At 35.3% G+C, this 23,535-nt stretch overlaps 1 protein-coding gene across 1 annotated transcript in view; it reads left to right on the top strand.

Moving 5' to 3' along the window:
* The window catches only part of CTNND2 (catenin delta 2), a 974,829-nt gene that overhangs the window by 435,717 nt on the left and 515,577 nt on the right, over nucleotides 1-23,535 (top strand). The window contains exon 5 of the mRNA XM_044665508.1: nucleotides 11,839-12,011. Coding sequence (XP_044521443.1) covers nucleotides 11,839-12,011 — 173 coding nt within the window. The remainder of the gene's footprint in view (nucleotides 1-11,838; nucleotides 12,012-23,535) is intronic.

Raw genomic sequence — 23,535 nt, 5'->3', positions numbered from 1 at the left:
AGAAAAGGCAGAGGAGTTGCTGAAATGAACTTAAGGACTATCCACTTGTTCTCATGGCCATAGCACCTAGAGATTTCTCCCAGATGAAGGGATGAATGATGACTTTGGTGAATTGCCATTTCTAGCTGGATCTACAACCCAAAGTAGACCATTTTGTCCAGAATATAGAGGCATTTAATAAGAGTAATGTAGACTAACCCTGGTTGATTGGAGCTGTATTATGAAGAGATTTAAATATCATGTTGTGAAGTTTATATTTATTCCTAGGTGCAGTAGGAAACTCTTAAAGATTCTTGAGCAGGAAAATGGCATGGTCAGACCTTTCTTGAGGAGGATTATACTATACTGAGAGGGAAGAGACTGTAAGCAAGGGGAAATAACTAGGATACTCTATTTCAGGTGACAAATAATGGAAGCTTCAAAGATGGTGACCATGTAAATTTAAGAGGATGGATGTGAAAGTTTTTTTGAAGAGGGAGAATCAGCAAAATTTGGTTGATGATTTAAGTAATAGTAGACTTAGTTGACGAGTAGTGATCTTAAATAGCAAAATCTGTATTGATCAAAAACAATCAGTCAACATTGATCAGGCACCTAGTGTTCGTGCCAGGCACTGTTCTAAGCACTGAGAATACAAAGAAAGACAAAAGATACTAGACCATCTAGCTGTCCCCCTAATTACATTGTATAAGCTTTCATCATTATACAACAATTTTCTACATTCATTGGCCTTTTAAGAAGTGTCAGATTTGGTTTACTAATCCTGATTATGCACTGAGATCTTGGGAAAATTACTTAATCCATTTGTTTCTGCCTCCATGTCCTCAGAGGTCATTGAGAATAGTGGAGTTGTATAAGGGGGAAAATGAAATTATTTCGTAGATTCCTAGATCTAGACCTTGGGTGTTATTTATCCAAACCCTTCATTTTATGTATTTAAGATTGAATTTCTTAAGGCTTAGAGAAGTAAAAAGACTTGGTCAAAGTCACATGAGAAGGAGTTAACAGAATCAGGATAATAACTCAAATCCTCTGACTAAATCCAGTAAGTACTCTTTGCATTGCCCTCAGTTTAAAGGGGAAACAGGCCTTAAGCAAGATATTATTATAATGAGACCACAAGTTCTTAATTTGGCCCAGGGAAACTATAGGAAAGAAATAATATCATAAATGTGGTTAAAGAATAGCTTTGTAACCTCAATAGAGCCATCTAATTATTACTAAGTGCCTTGAGTGCCACATGTTCAGTTTAGACAATAGGCACTGCATCTGTGGGACAGATGTTACAGCTAAAACAGACCAAAATGACCAAATTCAGACAAATCTTTGAATATGTACAAATATCCAGATTGGCATTGTATATGGAGTATTGGATTTCAATTAAGGAAAACCTGGTTTGAAATTCTGTCTCTAACACTGGCTGTGACCAAGGAGGGAAAGTCTATTACACTCTCTGAGTCACATTTTCCAAAAGGAGGACACAATTATCCAGGAAGATGAGTGCTGTTATTAGCCCCACTAGACAGATGAGGCAGCCAAAGATTAAGTGGCTGAGGTGAGATAAGAACTCAGGTCTACTTGCCTTCAGATAAGGTGCCCTATCCTCTCTTCCAAAAGCAATGGAGTCCATGTAAACGTATATGCATGTGTAAATGTATACATAAAATAATGCATATAGCAGCTCTATAAGTATTAAAATTTTGTATGACCCAATTTGAGGATGATGTTATACCCAAGCCCATTAGTTGGAAACTATCTGGTTGGTCGAGAATAAGTTTTTAGCACATTGTAGGATGGAGATTTATCTGATCTGTATAGGTTAACCTCAATTTTATTTTTTTGTACATGTTGCTTTAGAAAATACTGGTGCCATAATTAGGCATAGCTAAATAATGAGCAAAGATAAACATTAAAAAATCAACTCCATCCCCTCAAAGAATGTAGATTCTACTGGGTAATACAACATGTAAACAGATAAGAAATACCACATAATTGGAGGATGAGATCTAACACTGTAGGAAAGAATTCCTACAGGACCTGGCAGCTGAACTGATTGTTTAAAGAAGCTGTGGATTCCAAGAGGCAGAGATTAGGAGGATGATCAGAGACAGAAGGTTGAGTTTAGAAAACCCAAAGTAGACCGTTTTGTCCAGAATATAGAGGCATTTAATAAGAGTAATGTAGACTAACCCTGGTTGATTGGAGCTGTATTATGAAGAGATTTAAATATCATGTTGTGAAGTTTATGTTTATTCCTAGGTGCAGTAGGAAACTCTTAAAGATTCTTGAGCAGGAAAATGGCATGGTCAGACCTTTCTTGAGGAGGATTATACTATACTGAGAGGGAAGAGACTGTAAGCAAGGGGAAATAACTAGGATACTCTATTTCAGGTGACAAATAATGGAAGCTTCAAAGATGGTGACCATGTAAATTTAAGAGGATGGATGTGAAAGTTTTTTTGAAGAGGGAGAATCAGCAAAATTTGGTTGATGATTTAAGTAATAGTAGACTTAGTTGACGAGTAGTGATCTTATATAGCAAAATCTGTATTGATCAAAATCAATCAGTCAACATTGATCAGGCACCTAGTGTTCGTGCCAGGCACTGTTCTAAGCACTGAGAATACAAAGAAAGACAAAAGATAGTCCCTGCTTTCAAGGAACTCAGAATTTAATGATCAAATGAATAATTGCATCCTAAAGAACTGCAGTTTTAATTATACCAGGACAAGCATTTTTAAAGGTCATATACTGTGTCTTTGAAGTAAATTCTCTTTTGAAGTTAGTAAAATGATCATGTCAGCATCATGTAGTGAGAACACTGATAGGTTCCCACAGGTAATCTTACAGCTATAATTAGAAAATGGAAAAATGAATTAACATGCAAACTGCACACCCTGGAAGCAACAGCAGGCGAAGAATAGGCATCTGTTTCAGGATGATCAATAATTTAAGCACATACCTATCTATCTTGCTCTATAGTGGCTTTTGTTGTTGTTTAACATCTGTGTTTTGACCTTATCTTATTAAAATTTTAAGTAGCCTTGATTGCCTGTTTCTATACAGAACTGAAGTGCCATAGTAAAGAATGGCATTCAGCCAGGGCACAGCACCTTTAGTATCTCCTTTCTTCTCTTGTTTAACACCTACTATATCAACAGTAGGCATGGAGACTCACTCCTTAAAAATACTCAAAGGAAAGTGTTCGGGACAGGCCTGACCCAGTAGTTTTCTGTTAGTTCAGGTTTGATACTGTTATGAAATGAGGCACTTGCAAGACATTACAGTTAATAAAAGGTGGTTTACTTTCCCCTAACACAGCAAGGACAAGCTGGAATGCGGCAGTGTTACTGAGCTTCTGTAGTTGCAGCTCCCCCTGATTCCATATGGAAACATGTTCGAACAGCAGGGCAGCAGGGCAGACATATAAATCCTCATTCAACAAGTCAGAGGAGACCTCAACTCCACAAAGGAGCTGTGTCAAGAGGAAGGGGACAATCAGATCTTGGGAACAGCTTTTTTTTTCTTTTAAGGAAAATAAATATTTGTGAAGGGAAATGGGGGAAACCTTAATGTGTTCTTGAGATATAATCCCTTGTAAACATGTTAGTCCTTTTATGGCTCAAGAATGCCTTGATCTTACAATTTAATTAAATAATCATTTGTTAAATGTCTACTTTGTGCCAAGCACTGTGCTATGTACTTGGGAGATAATGACCAAAAAATTCAGACTCCTCATCCTCAAGGAATTCACATTATAATGGAACGAAATATATGCCACAGATAAGTAGAAATGGAGGAATTTGTGGGGAAAGAGAAGGCACTAACAGTTGGGGGAGGGAAGGTACAAGTTATCAGGAAAGACCACTAGTCACAAATGGTACTTGAGCAGAGTCTTCAAAATACAAGAGGTAGAGGTGAGCAGGTAAGGAGTCAAGGGAGGTAGTCTGTGAAGAGTCACAGAAGTACAAGGTGGGATGCCATGTTCAGTGAACAGGGAAGCCAGGCTGCCTGGAACTTGGAGTGTGGGAGTTCCAAGATGTCTTCATTTATCTCTGGGCAACTAGAGCTATCTCAAGATGTTACAGATCATCAGCTACAAGATAATTTGGCATAATGGAAAGAGTACTAACTCAGCAAATTAGAGGGCCCAAGATCCAATCCCACCCCTGAGATGTTTACTACCTGTGATACTGAACAAGTCATTGTCTTCCTAGACACTAAGCTCACAATCTGTAAAACAAGGGGCTTTATGATCTGTAAAAGGCTGGAGCTGGATAGGTGGCCTCTGAGGTTCCTTTTAGATCTAGATTTGTGATCCTGTGGATGAAGCCAAATTCAAAATCAAATCAGACCCATGAATTAGTCTCCTCAAATTACTGCTATTGTAGTCATCACTGCTTAAAAGGGAGCACAAATTTATTTGTATTAAACAACTCATACATATGCCTCACTGTAAAAAGTTTAGAATGTTTTGGAGTTATGTCATTCAATATAATAATTTTTTTTTGTTTTGGTCTTAAATCCTCACACCTTACAAAGATGAAACCAGGTAGCCAGCTGGCAGTGGATGATGTGAAGCCTTTGGTGGGGATCCCCACGTTAACTATGCAGAGAAAAACTGTTGCTTACTGTCAAACTGTATCCTTAGTCTCAGTCAGTTATTGACCACTAAATGGTTACAATGGGCAGGAAAGGTGAAAATATGATTAATGCACTACAGCCCCAGTACCAATGCTATGTGTTAAAATGACAGCTTTATGCTTTACTGGAGGAACTGGCAAGAGAGGGCCTGGGGAAGATATCAGTAGCATCTGTCTTCATGTCCTAAGAGCAATTTGTTTTTTATTATTACAAATTTTGTATAAATAGAAACCATCCCCTTTGGAATTCAGGAGTAAAATAGACCACTACGATGATTCCCAATAGGAAATGAAACCATTTATGTTGTATACTGTATTTTTTAATTTTTTTTTATTTTTTAAACCCTTAGCTTTCATCCTGGAGTCAATACTATGTATTGGCTCCTTGGTGGAAGAGTGGTAAGGACTAGGCAATGGGGGTCAAGTGACTTGCCCAGGGTCACCCAGCTGGGAAGTATCTGAGGCCAGATTTGAACCTAGGACCTCCCGTCTCTAGGCCTGGCTCTCAATCCACTGAGCTACCCAGCTGCCCCTTGTATACTGTATTTTAAATCATAATTGTACTCATTAGCAGAATGAAACTTACAGATATTTAGGTATATCTCTTATGTAGTATCAGGAACTCTCTCCCCAGAACGACCTTAGTGTGCCACCTGAAGATTGCACTTCTTTCTTTCTTCACCTTTCCATTTCTCCTCCTTCAACAGAGATTCTGCTACTGCCAGGCAATCTTCCTCCTCATTCTTAGTGCCATTTTGCCAGGAAGCTAGGTGGCAGTAGGCTTATAGTAGGATGAGCTCTGGGAGGGAGGAATGGGAAAAACAAAATGTCCAGTTTTTGCCTAGGTCTCAATTTCTGCTATCTTACTAGAAGAAAAGGTAACGTTCTTCTTTATTTGGAGGAAGAGAAAGATAAAGACTTCTGCTATATAGCCAACAACTCTATAATCATAATATTGTACATTATTTTTTATCCCTAATCAACTGTCACTGCTTCTTCCTCCAAAGGCCCATCTTCACTCTTTATCATCACCCTTTCAAAGTCATTTAGCTTCTACTTTTTGGGATACTCCCCTTCCCCAGCCTCCCACCCCATAATTTTTAGTTGACTGGAACCACAATCAGTGATTTAGAGATTGTGAAATCCCCACTTCTCCCCAACCAGCAGATGGAAGATCATGTGGGAAATATGTTTGTGGCATCCTGAATATAATTCCATATTCAAATATTCGCAGTTAGGATACATTAGTAAAATACATTAGATGCTTTTTAAAATAGCATTTTATAAACAGGAATATGAGCATAATCACCAGATCTAACATTATTTGGAAGAGAAAAGGAAAACTGCTTTGAAAGTTTCACTAACTTTGCCATTGAACTTTTGGAATACATTAAGAGTAACCTGATAAGGAAAGAGCTCTAAAACTTAGCATCAGAAGATATGGGTTCAAATTCAGGTTCTTAAAGTTACCTGCTTTATAACTCTTGACAAGTTGACCTTTTTTAAGACTATTTTTTCATCAATAAAATGATTATAATTATGTTGGCATTATTTAACTCATGGTGCTACTATGAGGAAGAAGTTCCCTTATAAAACATAAAGTTCTACATAATTATTAACTTTGTTGATACTTATTAGAGATGCCCATGTAAATAAATTTAGCCAGCCTAGTTAACCATTCAAGTTTTTAATCCCAGAGGCCTCATAGATTTTGAAATACATGTGCTCTTTTAACTCAAAATTTTTTTTAAATCACTCAGTCTTTTGTTGAAAAATCAATAACATGCAAAAATATAGCAAACACCTAAGTAAAGCAACATGTTCCATTCAAGTGGATTAATTTTAAAGCCTCAACTCTTCTAATGAATGATTTTAGGATAGTCTTATCTCACACCAACCATGTTTTGCATTGATTAGGAACAGGCCTAGACAGTAAAAAGACAAATCTTCCACTTCCCAATGTGTCCTCCCACTCTTTATCTCCTCAGTTCTAAGCTGCTCCTCACCATTCAGGGGGCACAAAAGACATTCTACTACTTGAAAGAAAACAGAAAAGAAAAGAAAAGAAAAGAAAAGAAAAGAAAAGAAAAGAAAAGAAAAAAGAGAATGAGAAGCATTTAAAGGGTTTGACTCAGCATTAACAGCTAAAAATAAACATTTATTCAACTCTCATTTTTAGATCAGAAAACTGAGATTCAGAGATGTTTGTGATTTCTTAATGGTCAAAAAAATGTAAGTGGCAGAACTGGAGTGTGTGGTAGAAGAAAAAGTAGAAATGCAAGTCAAGAAATATGGGTTTAATCAGTGTGGTACAGAGGGCAGAGTGTGAGATTTGGAGGCAGAAAATCTGTTTGACTACCAACTCTGCCATTTGTACTTTATGTCATCTCAAGCAAGGTACAGAATTCCATGTTCTTCAATTCTTCATCGATTTTTCCATTCTAAATCTCAATCATATGAATCCAAGATATTGTATTGGCTCACAATGTGACATCAGGTTGAGTAAATGCACATTTATGTTATGCAAATCTGAGCTACAGTTATTAATCATCTCTTGCAAGAAAGACAATCTAGGCAGAATATTTTTTTTTCTTTTTGGTAAAGTGATTCTGTGAAAATTGCAATGGATTTATCCATATAAACTGAGTTATACCTAGAAGCTAACTTATAGCGTGATTTAAAAAAAAACAAAATAAATTAATTGGCAATAACATGACTTCATTACAATTCCCTTCGTCATGTTTCAAAGTTTCAAAGGGAAATAGAAGCAAGGAAAAGACATATTAAATCCTCAAGAAGATATATAAAATGATACTGTTCAAGTCACTGAAAAATTCCTTTAGTGAAGTGTTCCATAAAATGTCAAATTTGGACACTCACCTTGACATCCAGAGCCATATTTTAAGAAAGAGAAATCAAGAATGAAATTATAAGCTTAGCCACTATCTGCTACAAGAATTGATACTGTTGTGTGAAGTTTCAGAAATGATGTCAAGGACAGAATAGTTCTTACAAGTACAATTTCTTCCTTCACAAGAAAGTGACTCCTACATTATGACTGAAATAATTGGAGGAAATTTGCATTGCAAGGTTTTGCTTCAATACTACCTCTTCTGAAATAGTAATCGTTCTCATTTATGCCTTCTTTTTCACCCTTCTAATAAACATTAAATTCATTTTAGGAAAGACCATTAATATAAAACTTTCTTTGTGTTTATATATCCCTACCTATCTATTCTATTCATAGGTCTATCTCTCTCTGTCTTCCCCTCTGTCTCTATCTCTGTCTCTCACATGGCACCTAAGAGCCCATATAGTCCAACACATATTTGAACAGGAAATGTCTTTTACAATATCCTGACATACCTATCATCAACTTGGCATCGCTTTAAGTGAGAGGCAATGCATTACTTCCAGGGACTAATCTTTGACAGCTCTAATTAATAGGCAGTTTTCCTTCATCAAGTTGAAAGCTACCCTTTGCAACTTCTCTCTTCCAATTCCTACTTCACATCATTTAGAATCATCTTTTCTCAAAATAATATGCAGATCTGGTCATGTTACCTTACCATTAAAAAATTGGAAAATGAGTGTGTGTCCATCAATTGGGGAATGACTGAACAATTTGTGGTATCTGATGGTGATGGAATACTATTGTACTGAAAGGAATGATGAACTGGAGGAATTCCATGTGAACTGGAATGACCTCCAGGAATTGACGCAGGGTGAAAGGAGCAGAACCAGAACATTGTACACAGAGACTGATACACTGTGACACAATTGAATGTAATGGACTTTTCTACTAGCAGCAATGCAATGATCCAGGACAATCCAGAGGAACTTGTGAGAAAGAAAACTATCCACATCCAGAGAAAGAACTGTGGGAGCAGAAAGACATCAGAAATATATATGCTCAATCAGGTAGTGTGATAAGGATGTGATTAGGGTTTTGACACTAAAAGATCACTCTACTGCAAATATGAATAACATAGAAATATGTTTTGAACAATGATATATGTATAAGCCAGTGGAAGTGCTTTTCAGCTTCGTGGGAGGAAGGAGAGAATGGGGACTACCCAATTAGATCCTTGTTCTCACACCCCCCCTATCTCAGGTATATTCCCAGTGACTAAAATGCTTTCCCTCTCCATCATTTCCTGTGGAACTATCCATTTTTTACTCAAATACCTTATGTTCCAGGAAGCCTTCCTTTATCTCCTACTTTCACCATAGATCTACTTAACCCTCACAAAATACTTTGTTCACAATTCTCTAATTCACTTATCATGTATCTGTGATTTATAGCTATCTGTGCTATTTCATTAATCTATGATCTCAGAGGGCAGATAGATGGCTAAAGGGATTGAGAGCCAGGCCTAGAGATGGGAGGTCCTGGGTTCAAATCTGGCTTCAGACACTTCCTAGCTACATGACCCTGGGCAAGTCACTTAACCCTCACTGCATAGTCCTTACCACAATTCTGCCTTGGAACCAATACATAATATTGATTCTAAGAAGAAGGTAAGGGTTTAAAAAAATAAAAAAAAACACTATGATCTCCTTAAACCCAAGGGCAAATTTTTGTTTGTTTCATCTTATTTTTTGTCTTTCCTTGTACCATAGGGCTTAGCCCACTGCCTAGCACAGTGATGGGCAAACTACAGCCCATGGGCCAGATGCAGCCCCCTGAAATGTTTTATCTGGTAGCACAGCATTATTGCTAATCCAAAGAATACAATGAGTAGGATACAATACAATGAAACTTAGAAAGAGTTGCCTTAGAAAGAGACTGACAGATGAGCATTTCCTTTCATTTGGCTCCCTCTTTAAAAAGTTTGCCCATCACAGGCCTAGCATATAGTAGACACTTAATAAATTCCTATTTGCTGTGTGCTTGTCATCCCTTTATTAGGTGATGGACTTGTTCAGAAAGAGGACTGTGTATAATCTAAACTTCTCATCTTCTCCCAGATTCTATTTTTATTTATTTTTTTATTTTTTTAGAAAAATTTTTCCATGGTTATATGATTCATGTTCTTACTCTCTCCCCCCATATCCCCAACCCCAAGTAGCCAATGCACATTTCCACTGGTTTCTTCCTGTGTCATCAATCAAGACCTATTTCCATATTATTGATAGTTGTACTAGGGTGGTGATTAAAAGTCTACATCCTAATCATGTGTGCATCAACCCATGTGTTCAAGCAGTTGTTTTTCTTCTGTGCTTCCACTCTTGCAGTCCTTCCTCTAAATGTGGGTAGCGTTCTTTTCCATAAATCCCTCATAGTTGTCCTGGGTCATTGCATTGCTCCTAGTACAGAAGTCCATTACATTCGATTTTACCACAGTGTATCAGTCTCTGTGTACAATGTTCTTCTGGCTCTGCTTCTTTCACTCTGTATCAATTCCTGGAGGTATTTCCAGTTCACATGGAATTCCTCCAGTTTATTATTCCTTTTAGCACAATAGTATTCCATCACCAGCATATACCACAATTTGTTCAGCCATTCCCCAGTTGAAGGGCATACCCTCATTGTCCAGTTTTTTTGCCACCACAAAAAGCACGGGTATAAATATTTTTGTATAAGTCTTTTTTCTTTATTATCTCCTTGGGGTACAAACCCAGCAATGGCATGGTTGGATCAAAGGGCAGGCAGTCTTTTAGAACTCTTTGGGCATAGTTCCAAATTGCCTTCTAGAATGGCTGGATCAGTTCACAACTCCACCAGCAATGCATTAATGTCCCAGTTTTGCAACATCACCTCCAACATTCATTACTCTCCCCTTCTGTCATTTTAGCCAATCTGCTAGGTGTGAGGTGGTACCTCAGAGTTGTTTTGATTTGCATTCCTCTAATTATTAGAGATTTGGAACACTTTCTCATGTGCTTATTGATAGTTTTGATTTCTTTTTCTGAAAATTGCCTATTCATGTCCGTTGCCCATTTATTGGTTGGAGAATGGCTTGATTGTTTTGTACAATTGATTTAGCTCCTTGTATATTTGAGTAATTAGACCTTTGTCAGAATTTTTTGTTATAAAGATTTTTTCCCCAGTTTGTTGTTTCCCTTCTTATTTTAGGCACATTTTTTTGTTTGTACAAAAATTTTTAATCTAATGTAATCGAAATTATTTATTTAAATTTTGTATTTTTTTCTAACTCTTGTTTGGTTTTAAAATATTTCCTTTCCTAGAGATCTGACAACTATACCATTATGTGTTCACCTAATTTTCTTGTAGTTTCCTTCTTTATATTCAAGTCATTCACCCACTCTGGATTTATCTTGGTATAGGGCTTCCCCCAAATTCTAGCATAGTGCTTTGTATAGTAGGTCCTTAATGAATGCTTGTTGATTGGCTGATTTTTGTGTAATCAATAATTTTATTTTTGTGTAATCAATAATTTTAATAATTTTAAGTGATATTGTTTAGCAAGTTTCTATACAAGTCTTCCTAAAGAATATACTATTTTAAAGAGCCATCATGATAAAATGAGTAGGCAAATATAATGATTCTTATCTCATCATCACAATAATTTTAGCAGTCCCTTTGTTGAATACTATTTCCTATCTAATTTCATTCTGTGTCTTACTGAGATGGAAAAGAGAAGCCTCCAAACTCGTCATAAATTCCATGTATTCAAGTGGGATTTTATTGCCTTAAGAGCTCTTGATATTTTAAAAGTTGTCATGTCTGTGGACACTGAAGTGTTACATTATCCTTTGTGTTATAGAAATTATCACTGATTGGTATTCTTTAAGGACTGAGGTGAGATGATTGTTTTAGCTCTCTGCTCATTGAATTAAATCGATATAATTAAGGATGTTTAAATTTAGTAAGCACATAATACAGAATGTATTTTCAAATGACTATAAATGTATGTTTATGATAATGCATGAAGCAATAAAATGATTCTTCTTTCAATTAACTGGACTATGAAAAGTTTTTCCATAGAGATCAGCATTGCAATAATTTTAAATATTTACTTTCTATAACTTTTAAACCCTAAAGATATAACTTAAGTCTTAGCATTCAAATCACCTATATGTTTTGATTTGAGTTCTCTACAATCAAAGACTAGATGATGAGAATTGAATGTGCGTATGGGATAATTCCAGGCTACTCTCTGTAAATAATACATGTCATTTCTGCTTCACCAATACCCTCACTGACTGCTCTAAATTACTTTCAATTCAGGGCCCAGCCTTCTCTCCCAGAGTGCACTTCAGCTCAATTCCAAACCTGAAGGGTCTTTCCAGTACTCAGCCAGCTACCATAGCAACCAGACCCTTGCCCTGGGTGAAACAACACCTTCCCAACTCCCAGCTCGAAGCAGTCAAGCCAGAGCTGCTATCCAGAGCTTCAGCCAGGTATGTGTCAGAGGAATGTTGTACCCTTAGGTCACACATACACTACTTCACCTGGATTTCTTGAGGGAGAGAGAGGAGAGTTTTCAATATTTGTAAATCCATATCATTATCCATATCTGATTTTTTTCAATGGGGGGAATGGAAAGGAATAAACATTTATTTCATTCCTAATGTCTGCTTGGCTCTAAGTGGTTTACAAATATTTCATTAAGCAAATTAGTAAAGTTGCTACTGAATGTTGTAAATTAAGTTCTATAACAAGAAATGATTATAAATTGAGACTGACTTAAAGGAGAAACATAGCTAATTTGTGATTATCTACCTTAACCTATCAGTTTAAAATATGCATATATTATATATGTTAGTTTACCTTTGTTCACATATGTAGCATAAATGTTAATATACACATGCATAAATTCATATATTGGGAAATATGGATCATCATTTGATGGCTTATATTTTGGGGTTTTCCATTATCAATTTCTTAAATATAATTTTCCATGAAATTATTACTGATGAAGTTTTTGACTATTGGGACCCCAAGTTCCTTTTTTCCTTAATCCACATTCTTTTATTGCATGGTTTTCCATCATCAGGGGCTTTTTTTAGGAATCCAAATGTCACATTATATCAAAAATGACTATGCTAATATAGATAGATGTAAACATTAAATATATATACACAATAAATATATTTATATTCATTTTGAATATGTGTGTATATATGCATGTATGATTATATAGAGATAGAGATAAACATACACACATATAAAATATCAGGCCCTACATTGAAAATATTTTGTAGAATCCACCCAAGAAAAAAATCTGAAAGAAAAAGAAACATACTTTTCCAAAGTCCAGCTTTTATAAAGCATATGCATAAATGAATTTATTTTATTACATATAAATGAGAGGCTAACATAAAAATAAATTTGTAAATGAAATAATTGAACAATCTGAAACTGTTTTTCTGAAAGTAAAATTAAACTTTGTTCAGGATGAATTTTTGCTATTAGGCATTTCTTTATGGTGTGTGCAAAATATGCTTCGATTAAAACATATTTTGGAATATTAAGCAAATGGTCAGCAAATGTAATTATCTTGGAACTAAATTGTTCAAATAAAATGGCTACTATTAAAACTAATTGTTAGGATGATAAAGTAACTACAAATCTGGGAATGTATTTTTAATAATGGGTTATGAAAAAATGTTACTAATAAACTTGAAATCAGATTTCTACATTCTACTTTTTCATGTTAATACTATATCACTTTAAAAAATCTACAAAAATCTAAATTATCTGAATTTATGCAAATTTATCAGAACCTTTGAAAAGAGCCCAGTATGTGAAAGAGGACTGGCTATGTAAAAAGTATGAGATTAAAGAAAGTCTCTGATATTTACTGTGAGCTACTTCTGGGACTATGAGCAAGTTTTCTGCGTCACATTGTCTTCATCTGTATAAGGATGGAATTGAATTAGAACTTCTATATAGTACCTCTCAACTCAAAATGCTATGACTTTTTTTTCCATTTCATATTACTCTCTTCTACCTGATTTATTTTTCTTCAGGAACTTTCAGTGTTTTTATTGCAATAAATATTCCCTTCCTTCTATACACTATGTATGAATGATTGAAAATTTTATCATAAAATTTTATCTACTCTGTAAATAGTATTTTTCCCTCGAGCTCTGAATTATTATTTTCCTAAATCCAATTGCTAATATAAGCTAATTCACATTGTTTATTTTAACAATTTGAGCATTTCCACTTGTCCCTTTTGCCTGGAACTCTCTCCTTCTTCATATTAGGACCCTTCTCTCCCTGGTTAATTTAAAGTTTAACAAATTACTAACATCTTCAAGAAGCCTTTCCCCCAATTCTTTTTTAATATCCATGCTTTACCTCGGCTGGTTTTCTCCAAATATATCTATATGTGTATATAGTTATAGATGTCTATGTATATATGTACATATATACATATGTGTATATATACACACATACACATATTCATTACCTTGTAGCTAACTTGGTGGTAAGCCTTTTGTCATTTGGAAAGGGAAATACTTAGAAAATAAACATGTTTTCCAAATGTGTACTCAAAAACCTTTCTAGCTTAGTAGAAACAATCACGTATGTCCAGGGTGCTATTTATTTCCAGGTGTGTGTGTTCATTTTTCACTGAAGAGGAGGAAGAAAGTGGAAGAGAAGGAAGAGAAATAGATTCTTATTGATTGACTAAAGCTTGATAAAAATATGCTAGATGGAGTTCCATACCATCATGAGCTCCTGGTCAATGGTTTCACTAAAGAATCATAGGTATTTTACAAGGAGAAATGTGGTAACAGAAATTTATATAGTTTATAATCATATTTGCTCTCATTTCATTGTGTAATGTTTAAAATTGACAATCGATATTAACATGACAAAGATAATTATTTTCTGTCAAATATCATTTAATTAAAAAGTGAAAACTTCAGTCATCACTAGAAGAAACTGAGGGCATTAAGGCAGTGAGAAACTTCTCCTTGTGGACATCCTTCAAAAATGTTACTGATCATGTAAATTAGCCCACCATTTCATCCTGATTTTCCCTGGAAATATCTTTCTTTTTAATCTATTTTTTAACCAAATGTGTGATTTCATATTTGTAGGAAGCTCCCTATGGGAAACTTATTCTAGCAAGATAGATCAGCATATGCTCAGTACCTTAGAGATATAAAGACCCATCTGGGACACCAAATTATGTCACCTCATCACCTGTGACACCTATGTCACTGTGACTTAACTAGTCACGGTGTACATTAGAAATAAAACTTGAATCTGGGTCTCCTGGGCTTGAAGCCAAACCTCTATTGACTGTGCCATGCCACTTTTCTACATCACAGTATTTTGTTTGTTTTAAAGAAGCAAATGAATAGCTGAACAGCTTAAATTTTCTAGTTTATAGGACCATTTTTCTGAATCTAATAAATTCCTAGGACTTTAGGCATATTTTTAGGTTAAATTCAAAGGCACTTAATTTCATAAACACTTTTCTAAAAGTAGTCTATGTGGAAGGTACTCTGGTAGGCACAAAGGAGATAAAAATAAAAATTAAAACTTCCCCTGCCCTCTGGTAGCAAATTTATGGCCTAGAAATGAGGCTCAAGATTTATAAGCATCCTAAGACATGTAGACAATCAAATAAATAAAAATATGACTTCCTTACAATTTTTCAATATTTATCTTCATTTCACAAGGTTGCTTTCCATATGATAGCAAAGGAACCAATAATGTGAGTGTTTATTTTTTAATGTTAAGCACATTGATAAGATGAGTCAAACACCTATTATAAGGATAATATGCTAATAGAACTAATAGAATTATTAATAGATGTTAATAGAAAAAATACTAAGTTCATTTTTAACTTATTATTTTGTTAACCTACAGACTCCACCATTTTTAAAAAGTCATCACACCAATCCAACAATCAGTACATACCTTCCCTCTGGTAATGAGACATTTTTAAGATGTCAGTGATGTAAATTGAATATTCATAGTTTTATTAATAAAAATGAAGATATATGAAGATGAATCAGATTTTTAAATCTCCATAGCCTTATTGTTAAGTTTTCAGAAAAATGTGTATTCACCTTGAATGAATTTATAGTCAGAAATCAAAACGATATCTTTCACAAAATAATATCTTTTAAATCTTTACCTTCTATCTTTAAATCAATACTAAGTATCAGTTCTAAGGTAGAAGAGCAGTAAATGCAAGGCAATTGGGGTTAAGTGACTTCCCCAGAGTCACACAGCTAGGAAGTGTCCAAGGCCAGGTCCAAAGCCTGGACCTCCCAACTCCAAACCTGGCTCCCTATCCACTGAACCACCTAGCTACCCCAGAATTATATTTTAAAGGCCAAGCTAGTCTTTGTGACATGTGATATAACCTCACTAGTTCTAAACAGAATCACATGAAATAGAAATTCAAAATGATGTTTTGAATGTGTGTTCATTTTAATTTTATTATTTTATTTGCATTTATTTTATGAAAGTTTGCTTGATGCCTACTGTTTATATATTACTATAATCTCTACTTATACCCTTCATCATCCCTAATGTCTTCCCTTGTAACAAAAGAAAAGAAAAACACTTAAGCAAAAGTGATCTACAAATTGAAGATATATATTGGATAGTATGCTAGACCTGGAGTTAGGAAGACACAGCCAATACTTGTGTAAATTATCTCTAACTAGTGGGAAATATTATCTACCACAACTTGCTTTTTACCAGCAGAGCCTTAAAGAAATCAGTTCCAACTTCCTTCTGTAATGAAGTATTCAAATAGGACTGGAGAGGAGAAAACAATGAGGTGTCCCAGATCAAATCATAGCACTTTAGAGAAGGGCTTTTTTTCATCATGATAATACATACTTCCTCTTTCAGTATCTTCTTTTGGCATGGAGGGAGCCCTGATTTTCTGTTGTCATTGTTTTAAAAATACACAAGTTTAGCTTAGTTTTGGAAAATTTTTCAGAGATAAAAAGGCTTCCAATAGTATGAACCATATTTCTGTCATCTGAAAACCAGGGCATCTAAATTCAGGGACTGGTCAACAGGTAATTCTTAGGTTAATGATTATTTTGGCTACAACACTGATTGAAACTACATAATAAGAAATCAGAGGATCTTTTCATAGAAAACCCGATGGAAATGTCAGCTACTGCTGCTTCTGGTGGCTTTAGCTTTGTTATTCTTATAATCCCAGAGAAGTTGGGACCCATGAAGGTGGAGTGAAAGCTGACAGAGGTGAAATCAGAGCCTTGAAGTCCTGGAGTTAAAAATCTGTCTACTAAAGCACAGAGGGCTCGAAATATTTATTAATGGGGGTGTTCACATCAGCAAAATTATAGGTCCTTGGAGTGAGAAAGGAATAAAAGATGATATGGAATTCTTAAGAACAATTTCAGTAAAAAAATTGGAAGAGATAGCTTCTGCAGGAGCCAAACTGGCATTTATTTCTGATTGAATAGCATGACTTGCTAGGCATGCCTTCATCCATTTACTCAGTTTTGGCCTCTCTCCTTAAAAAAAGAAAAGAAAGAAAGAAAAGAGCTTTTATTTCAAATATAATTACAAATACACCATCTGCTACCTTCTGCCAGAGGCCAATGTGCTACTATTTTTGAATGCTGATTGTTATTTCACTGCCATGCAGAGCAGCACCTGTTAGGTGGGTCAGACAAAGTGAAAGGATGGCTAAATCAATAGATGATTGATTGTGTATCCCACTGTGGCTAGTTCTGGGTTGGGCACAGAGTAAGTTTTCAGAAAATACTTTCTGAATTCAATTAATACTTTTCTGATAAGGAAAACTAGGCAGACAAATGGTCCAACTTCATCACAATTTATTTTTGTGTGAATGTTATTTTTGAAGAGTACAGAAGAAAACAGCAAAATTACATAAATTTTATCTGCAATTTTGTACATGATTTACAAGAAAGGTTTTCTCCAGGATGCCAGTATACAAAGGGCAATTCCCCTCTGATGCAATTACTAATGTGATACTTTTAAGGAAAGAAGCTTTCTATACCTGTCACTATACAAAAGGCAATTCTTTATTAGGGCAATTTAATGTTTTATATTTATTTTAAAATATGTACTTTGATAGGTTTGTGGGAAATTGTCATTTTCTTATTTCTAAAAGTTTTTAGATGATTTTTTTCATAAATCTCTTTTCTCTTTCTCATTTTTTCCTGTCTACACCACCTGAAAACATTTCTTTTTTTGTTGTAACAATAATAAAAATTATTCCTTGTAATTTTGAATATTTCATATAGCCTCTTCCTTGGAAAGAAAATATTTTGTCTCTTAAGATTATGCCCAGTCATATTTGTGAAATAATTATTTTATTTAGCAAATCCTTATTAGTATAGTTGCAGCCCATATGAAATCTCAAACTCCCATATTTTTGCTAAATATACTTGAATCTCCTCTTCTTTTTCCTTTTTAGACTTCCCCATTTTAAATCAATAGATTCTACCAACCAATGTTAAAGGCTATCTCTTGCAAAAGAACAAAGGCCCTCTGAAAGGCTAAATTAGTCATGATTCATACTTGTGTAGAGTGCTTTGGTCAGCCAAACCTGTTGCTGTTCTAACACTAAAGTGATTTTATTTTCTCTGAAGGAATATGATTCTTTTTTTCATGTAAGAGGGGTATGTATAAGCATTCTTGGAATGCCTTATTAGGGACTCGTGGTCAGACATAAGACAAAAGAGAGGCAATATGCTGATGCAGAACAGTGGAGAAGAAGGAACAGATCATGGAATACAGATGCTGATATGAATTTGGAAGAGTACTAAAGAGAAGTGTTGCTCTGCTCTACATTTTTGCCTATTGCTCACCTGGGCAGTTGCCATTAGTCCTAACATTGACAGTTATCTAGCATTTTCTTTCACCTTTGTGCCACTGCCTATTGAATTTAGTTGACCAAATGATAAATTTGTAACATCATTTAGAGGCATGCAGTTATAGTTTTACATCTTCCTTAAATATCCATAGGCATTATACATCTGAAGATTTTTCAAGAGAATTATAAAAAAGAAAAGGGAAAATCATATTGATTGTCTATCAAAAAGTATTAACACATATTGAGAAGGAGTTCTTAAAATGGCTTGAGTGCTTGGTTTTTAAAATTATTTTGAACATAGCATTTCAGTATATGTGATTTGATTCATTTGTAATCATACATATTTTATTTTGTTCATTCAAAAACATTTTTCTTAGAAGGTGGTCCGTAGACTTCACTGGACTCCCAAAGAGGTCCAACATACACATGAGTGTCCACCCATGCACTCATACACACACAAACTGACATTAAGAATCCCTGAGGTAGAGCTAGATGAGTGGTTATCTTGGTTCAATCACTTATTTTATAGGAGAGGAAATTGAGATCTTGAGATTTAAGTCACTTTTGTAGTCTTAAATTTGTTAATTACGTAACTAGGATTAGGACCTGAGATTCCTAAGTCTAGTTTGTTTGTTGTACAATAATTTAACTTGCCCAACAGTCAGGAGAAAAGGATAGAGAGAAAGTGGCTTAAATTTAAGGGAGTGGATTGTGTTGCTCATTAGTCTTCATTGTAGAGAATGCAAAAGTTTTCCAGGTCTGACATTTCTAGACTCTCTGCCTAGCATCCTAGGAGTCAGGAGCCTCTCAGGCAATTCCAAGAAAGTTGGCATGTGTTAAAGGATTCCACCAGAGACTGATTATAAATCTCTAATCCATTTAATTATTTTTTGTTTGTTTTACTTAGTGACACTGTTTGTTCATGTTTTGAGGCCAAAATACCTCAGAGATTACCACATTCTCAAATCCTTTGTTACATGGCTGTAAGCAATTATCTCTATCACCAATTCCCTTGGGGATTAGATTGAAATAGATTTTTGAGGTTGATTTAATTTCTTTTTTGATAAATTTATGTTCATAACTTGTTTTTACATCACACAGGTTTGCTAAAATATCCTCCCTCTATCCCTCTCTAGAGACACACCTTTTATAGCAAAGAATAAAAAAGTTGGGAGTGGGGGAAGTTCAGCAAAATAAACCAATATACCTTCCATGTCAAGCCCTACATACATATAGCTGTCTACTCCTACAAAGAAGGACTATAGAATCATAAATCTTGAGCTGGAAGGGACTTCTGAGAACATCTAATTCAGCACCCTCATTTTGTAGATGAAGTACTCAAGTCCCAAGTTTAACTGATTGGCCCAAGTTCACAGGAGGGGAATTAAGTATAAAACAACTGCAAAGTTAGGAAGGGAATATGTTCATAAAGACTGTTTATCAGCAAAACCTATATAGGAGCCTAGAAGTTGCAGGGTATTAATCACTGTAATTTATTGAGTGTAGTGTGGATTATAGTGGTCACATAGTAGACATATGTACACTTTAGAAAAGTCATTTTTCCCATTGAGTAAAGGATAGATTGATGTAAGGAGAGATTTAAAACAGAAACCAGTCAGTCAATAAGAATTTAATAAGTGTAGAGGCATTAAGTGCACACACAAAACAAAAAAAAACAAAGGTTGAAAGACATTATCTGTTCATGAGTAGCTCATAATCTTATTGGGGAGAAAATAGGCAAAGAAATGTTTGCTATGGCAAAAACAAGTTATAGTCAAGATAAATAGGAAGTAATTATCAGATGGAAGGTGCTAGAATTGAAAGGAATTAGTAAAGGCTGCTTGTAGTTAGTGAGGTTTCAGCAGGAGAAAATGAAGAGATTACTATAATAGCCAAAGAAAATGTTTGGAGGCGAGAGATCTGTCTTCTACATGAAGCAGCAAGGAAGCCAGTTTCACTGGATCAAAAAATAGTAGTAAAGGTATAAGATTTAAGATGATGGAAGTGTCATGCCCACAGGCTAGGAAAGGCTTTGAACACCAAAAAGGGGATTTTATATTTTTTCCAGGAGGTGAGAGGGAGCTAGTGGAGTTTATTGAATTTGGGAATGATATTGTGAGACTGATACTTTAGGAAAATCTATGGCAGCTGAATGGAAGATAGACTGGAGTGAGGAAAGATTTGTGACAGGAAGATCAACCAACAGACTGTTGCAGTAGTCTAAGAATGATGAGGGTCTGTATCCATGTAGTTGGCAGTATGAGAGAAGAGAAGAGAACATATTCAAGAGATGCGGGAAAACTGAAATTGGCAGGTTTGGCAACAGAATGGATATGGGGAATAATGAGGATTAATGACTACAACAAGGCTGCAAACCAGGGGACCTGGCAAGAAAGAGTTTTCCTTTACATTAATAGAGAAGTAGGGAGTTAGGAATGGGAAGGTTTGGAGAAAAGATAATGAGTTCATATTTGGATATGCTGAGTTTAAATTATCTACTGAACATCCAGTTTAACAAAGGCAGTTGGCTCTATTCCAGATGTCCAAAAAGCAATTAATAATGTGATCATTTAGTTCAGGAGATACTGAGGATATAAATATATGGTTCTTGGAATCATCTGTATAGGAATGATAACTGAATACCTGGAAGCTGAGGAGGTTACTAAGCAAGATAGTATGAAGGGGGAAATAGAGAGGGTCTAGGGCAGAGCACAGGGAAGAGTCATAGTGGTAGTATACTGGTAAATGTTTAGCAACCTGCTCTCAAAAAAATAAACAAAAGCAAGAAATAAAACCACACATTCCAGTTTAATTTGTTCTATAAACATTTCCTCCGTTACTTTAATAAGCTTAAAAATTAACAGAGCAATAAATCAAGTCCACGCCAGTTCCGGGCTTTTTATCAAGGTCCACATTGCTGAAGTGAACAAAGATAGGGCCAGGCAAGCAACTTCACAGAAGTTCCATTTAATGATCATTCAAGTTACATTTTTATAGATATATTTCAATCAAGTCATTGTGTCATTACATCATCTCAGGAGGTGTTTCTTTCCCATAGAATATTGTTTGTGAAAATGCAGTACCAGTAGCCTAAAACATTCCAAAAGGTCTCCATACTTAAGCATTTCTTTTGGACTTTCAGGAGTCTTAAACATTTCTATAGGCTATGAGTTCATTCCCAGATAGCCACCTGCTGCTTATGTCAAATAAGGCCTTAGTCTTGCTTAAAGACCATTAGCAGAAGAGAGAGGCATCTCTGTGAGAATTATTCTTGGCTCTTTTCTCCCTGGGTCATTTTGACCCTAACAAGTCATAATTTGTAGCATTAGCCAATTTTCAAGGTGTAAATGCTCATACTGAAAATTTAACAATCTTCTCTCTTGGTCTGGTTAGAGCTTTCTCTAGTTCAACCCTTTCAGGAGACCCATAATTACTGGGTATGACATGGATAAAGAACCACCAAAAAAGACTTACCAAAGAAGTCAAACAGGTAGGATAAAAATAAGGAAAAAAGTATGTCAGGAAGCATACACAGGAGAGGAGGTGATCAACAATGTCAAATGCTACAGAACTTAAGTTCCAGAAAGATAGGGACTATTCAGTTGTTATCTTTATATCCCAAAAGCCTGTGCATGAAACAAAATAGTAGGTATTTCAAAAATGCTTTTTCCCCCTTTCTCAATCAACATTTATTAAAAGCCTACAATGTGCTAGACTCTGGGTTAAGCATTAGGGATATAAGAAGGGGCAAAAAAAAGTCTCTACACTCAAGGAGTTTACAAGCTACTGGGAACATAAATGCCTAAGTTTAATTGAATCAGTTCTCTAAGATCTCTTCAATCCTAGATACTCTGATCCTATGGAAATACAAGGAGAGTTTGTCCCATTTGGCAAAAGCATGAAGTATATGTAGAAGGATGAAAGGAGCTGCAACCTCTCTCTCTCTCTCTCTCTCTCTCTCTCTCTCTCTCTCTCTCTCTCTGTTTGTCTCTCTCTGTCTGTCTCTCTCTGTCTCTCTCTGTGTCCTCTGTGTCTCTGTCTCTGTCTGTCTGTCTGTCTGTCTCTCTCTCTCTCTCTCTATCTCTGTCTGTCTCTGTCTTTCTCTCTCTCTGTGTCTCTCTCTCCTTTGCTTTTCCTCCCTCCTCAGATAACAAAAGCAAAGAAAAGCCTTGAAAGGGAAAATAAACATCAATTATAAAATGGTAACATGAATGGATGGAGAAACCAAGTGAAAAGGAAAAATATTCTCTATCCAGTTGTAAGATAGTTAAAAAAGAGCACAGTACTGGGAGTGATTTTGTCTTTACTACATAGAACTCATAGGGCCCTCAAAAAGTATTTTAATCTCTAGATTCAGCTTCCTCATACTGTTAAGTGGGGGGCTAAAACAAAATGATCCCTTCATCCTTCTAATATCTTAGAGCCTGTAAATGAGGTGATAGAGAGTATATCAATTTCATTAAAACTTGGTGTTCTTTCCCTTCTACTTCTTTTTTGAGCCACTTCCCACTATTACATAAATATCAATGAATATATTAGGTGATTTTGTTTCTTTTTTAGCAACAAAGTATAGATGATTTATTTCTCAAAAATTTGTATAATGAGACTGACTTCAACTAAAAACAAATTATAATATACTGAGCTTTTTCATCCTGAGCATGGAAACATGACAATCTCTTGATTGGCTTAATAAATTTGATAGTGAAATAAAGTAAAAAACTTACTATGTTTTCCATTTTATTTAATCTTTAGTAGAAGGAGTATTGCAGATAGACAAATAGGATACTTCACATTGCAATATGCTTCATCAGATTTTTTTAGGCTGTGAGTTTCAGAATGCTGTTTAAAGCACAGAACAGATTTGAAAACTTGTTTGCCTGCCCAACGTTTCATTTACCTAACTTTCTTCATGGAAATTCCTCCTTTACCCACCCTTGCTGCAACCCCTTCCTTCACCTTCATCAGATTCTGCCATCAGATGGATACAACTTAAATCTCTTCAATGAAGATGGATTTCAGAAGGACTGTGTTTGGTGTTCTTCAGACACCAGGGAAGCTGGCACATGCAGCTGTATCACTGTTGTATCCTACCTGGGCTCTTGTGGTTGTGAAAGACCAATACTGCT

The sequence above is a fragment of the Gracilinanus agilis genome, chromosome 1, assembly GCF_016433145.1.
Source record: "Gracilinanus agilis isolate LMUSP501 chromosome 1, AgileGrace, whole genome shotgun sequence".
Taxonomy (NCBI): Eukaryota; Metazoa; Chordata; class Mammalia; order Didelphimorphia; family Didelphidae; genus Gracilinanus; species Gracilinanus agilis.
This window is presented reverse-complemented; position numbering and strand designations above follow the sequence as displayed.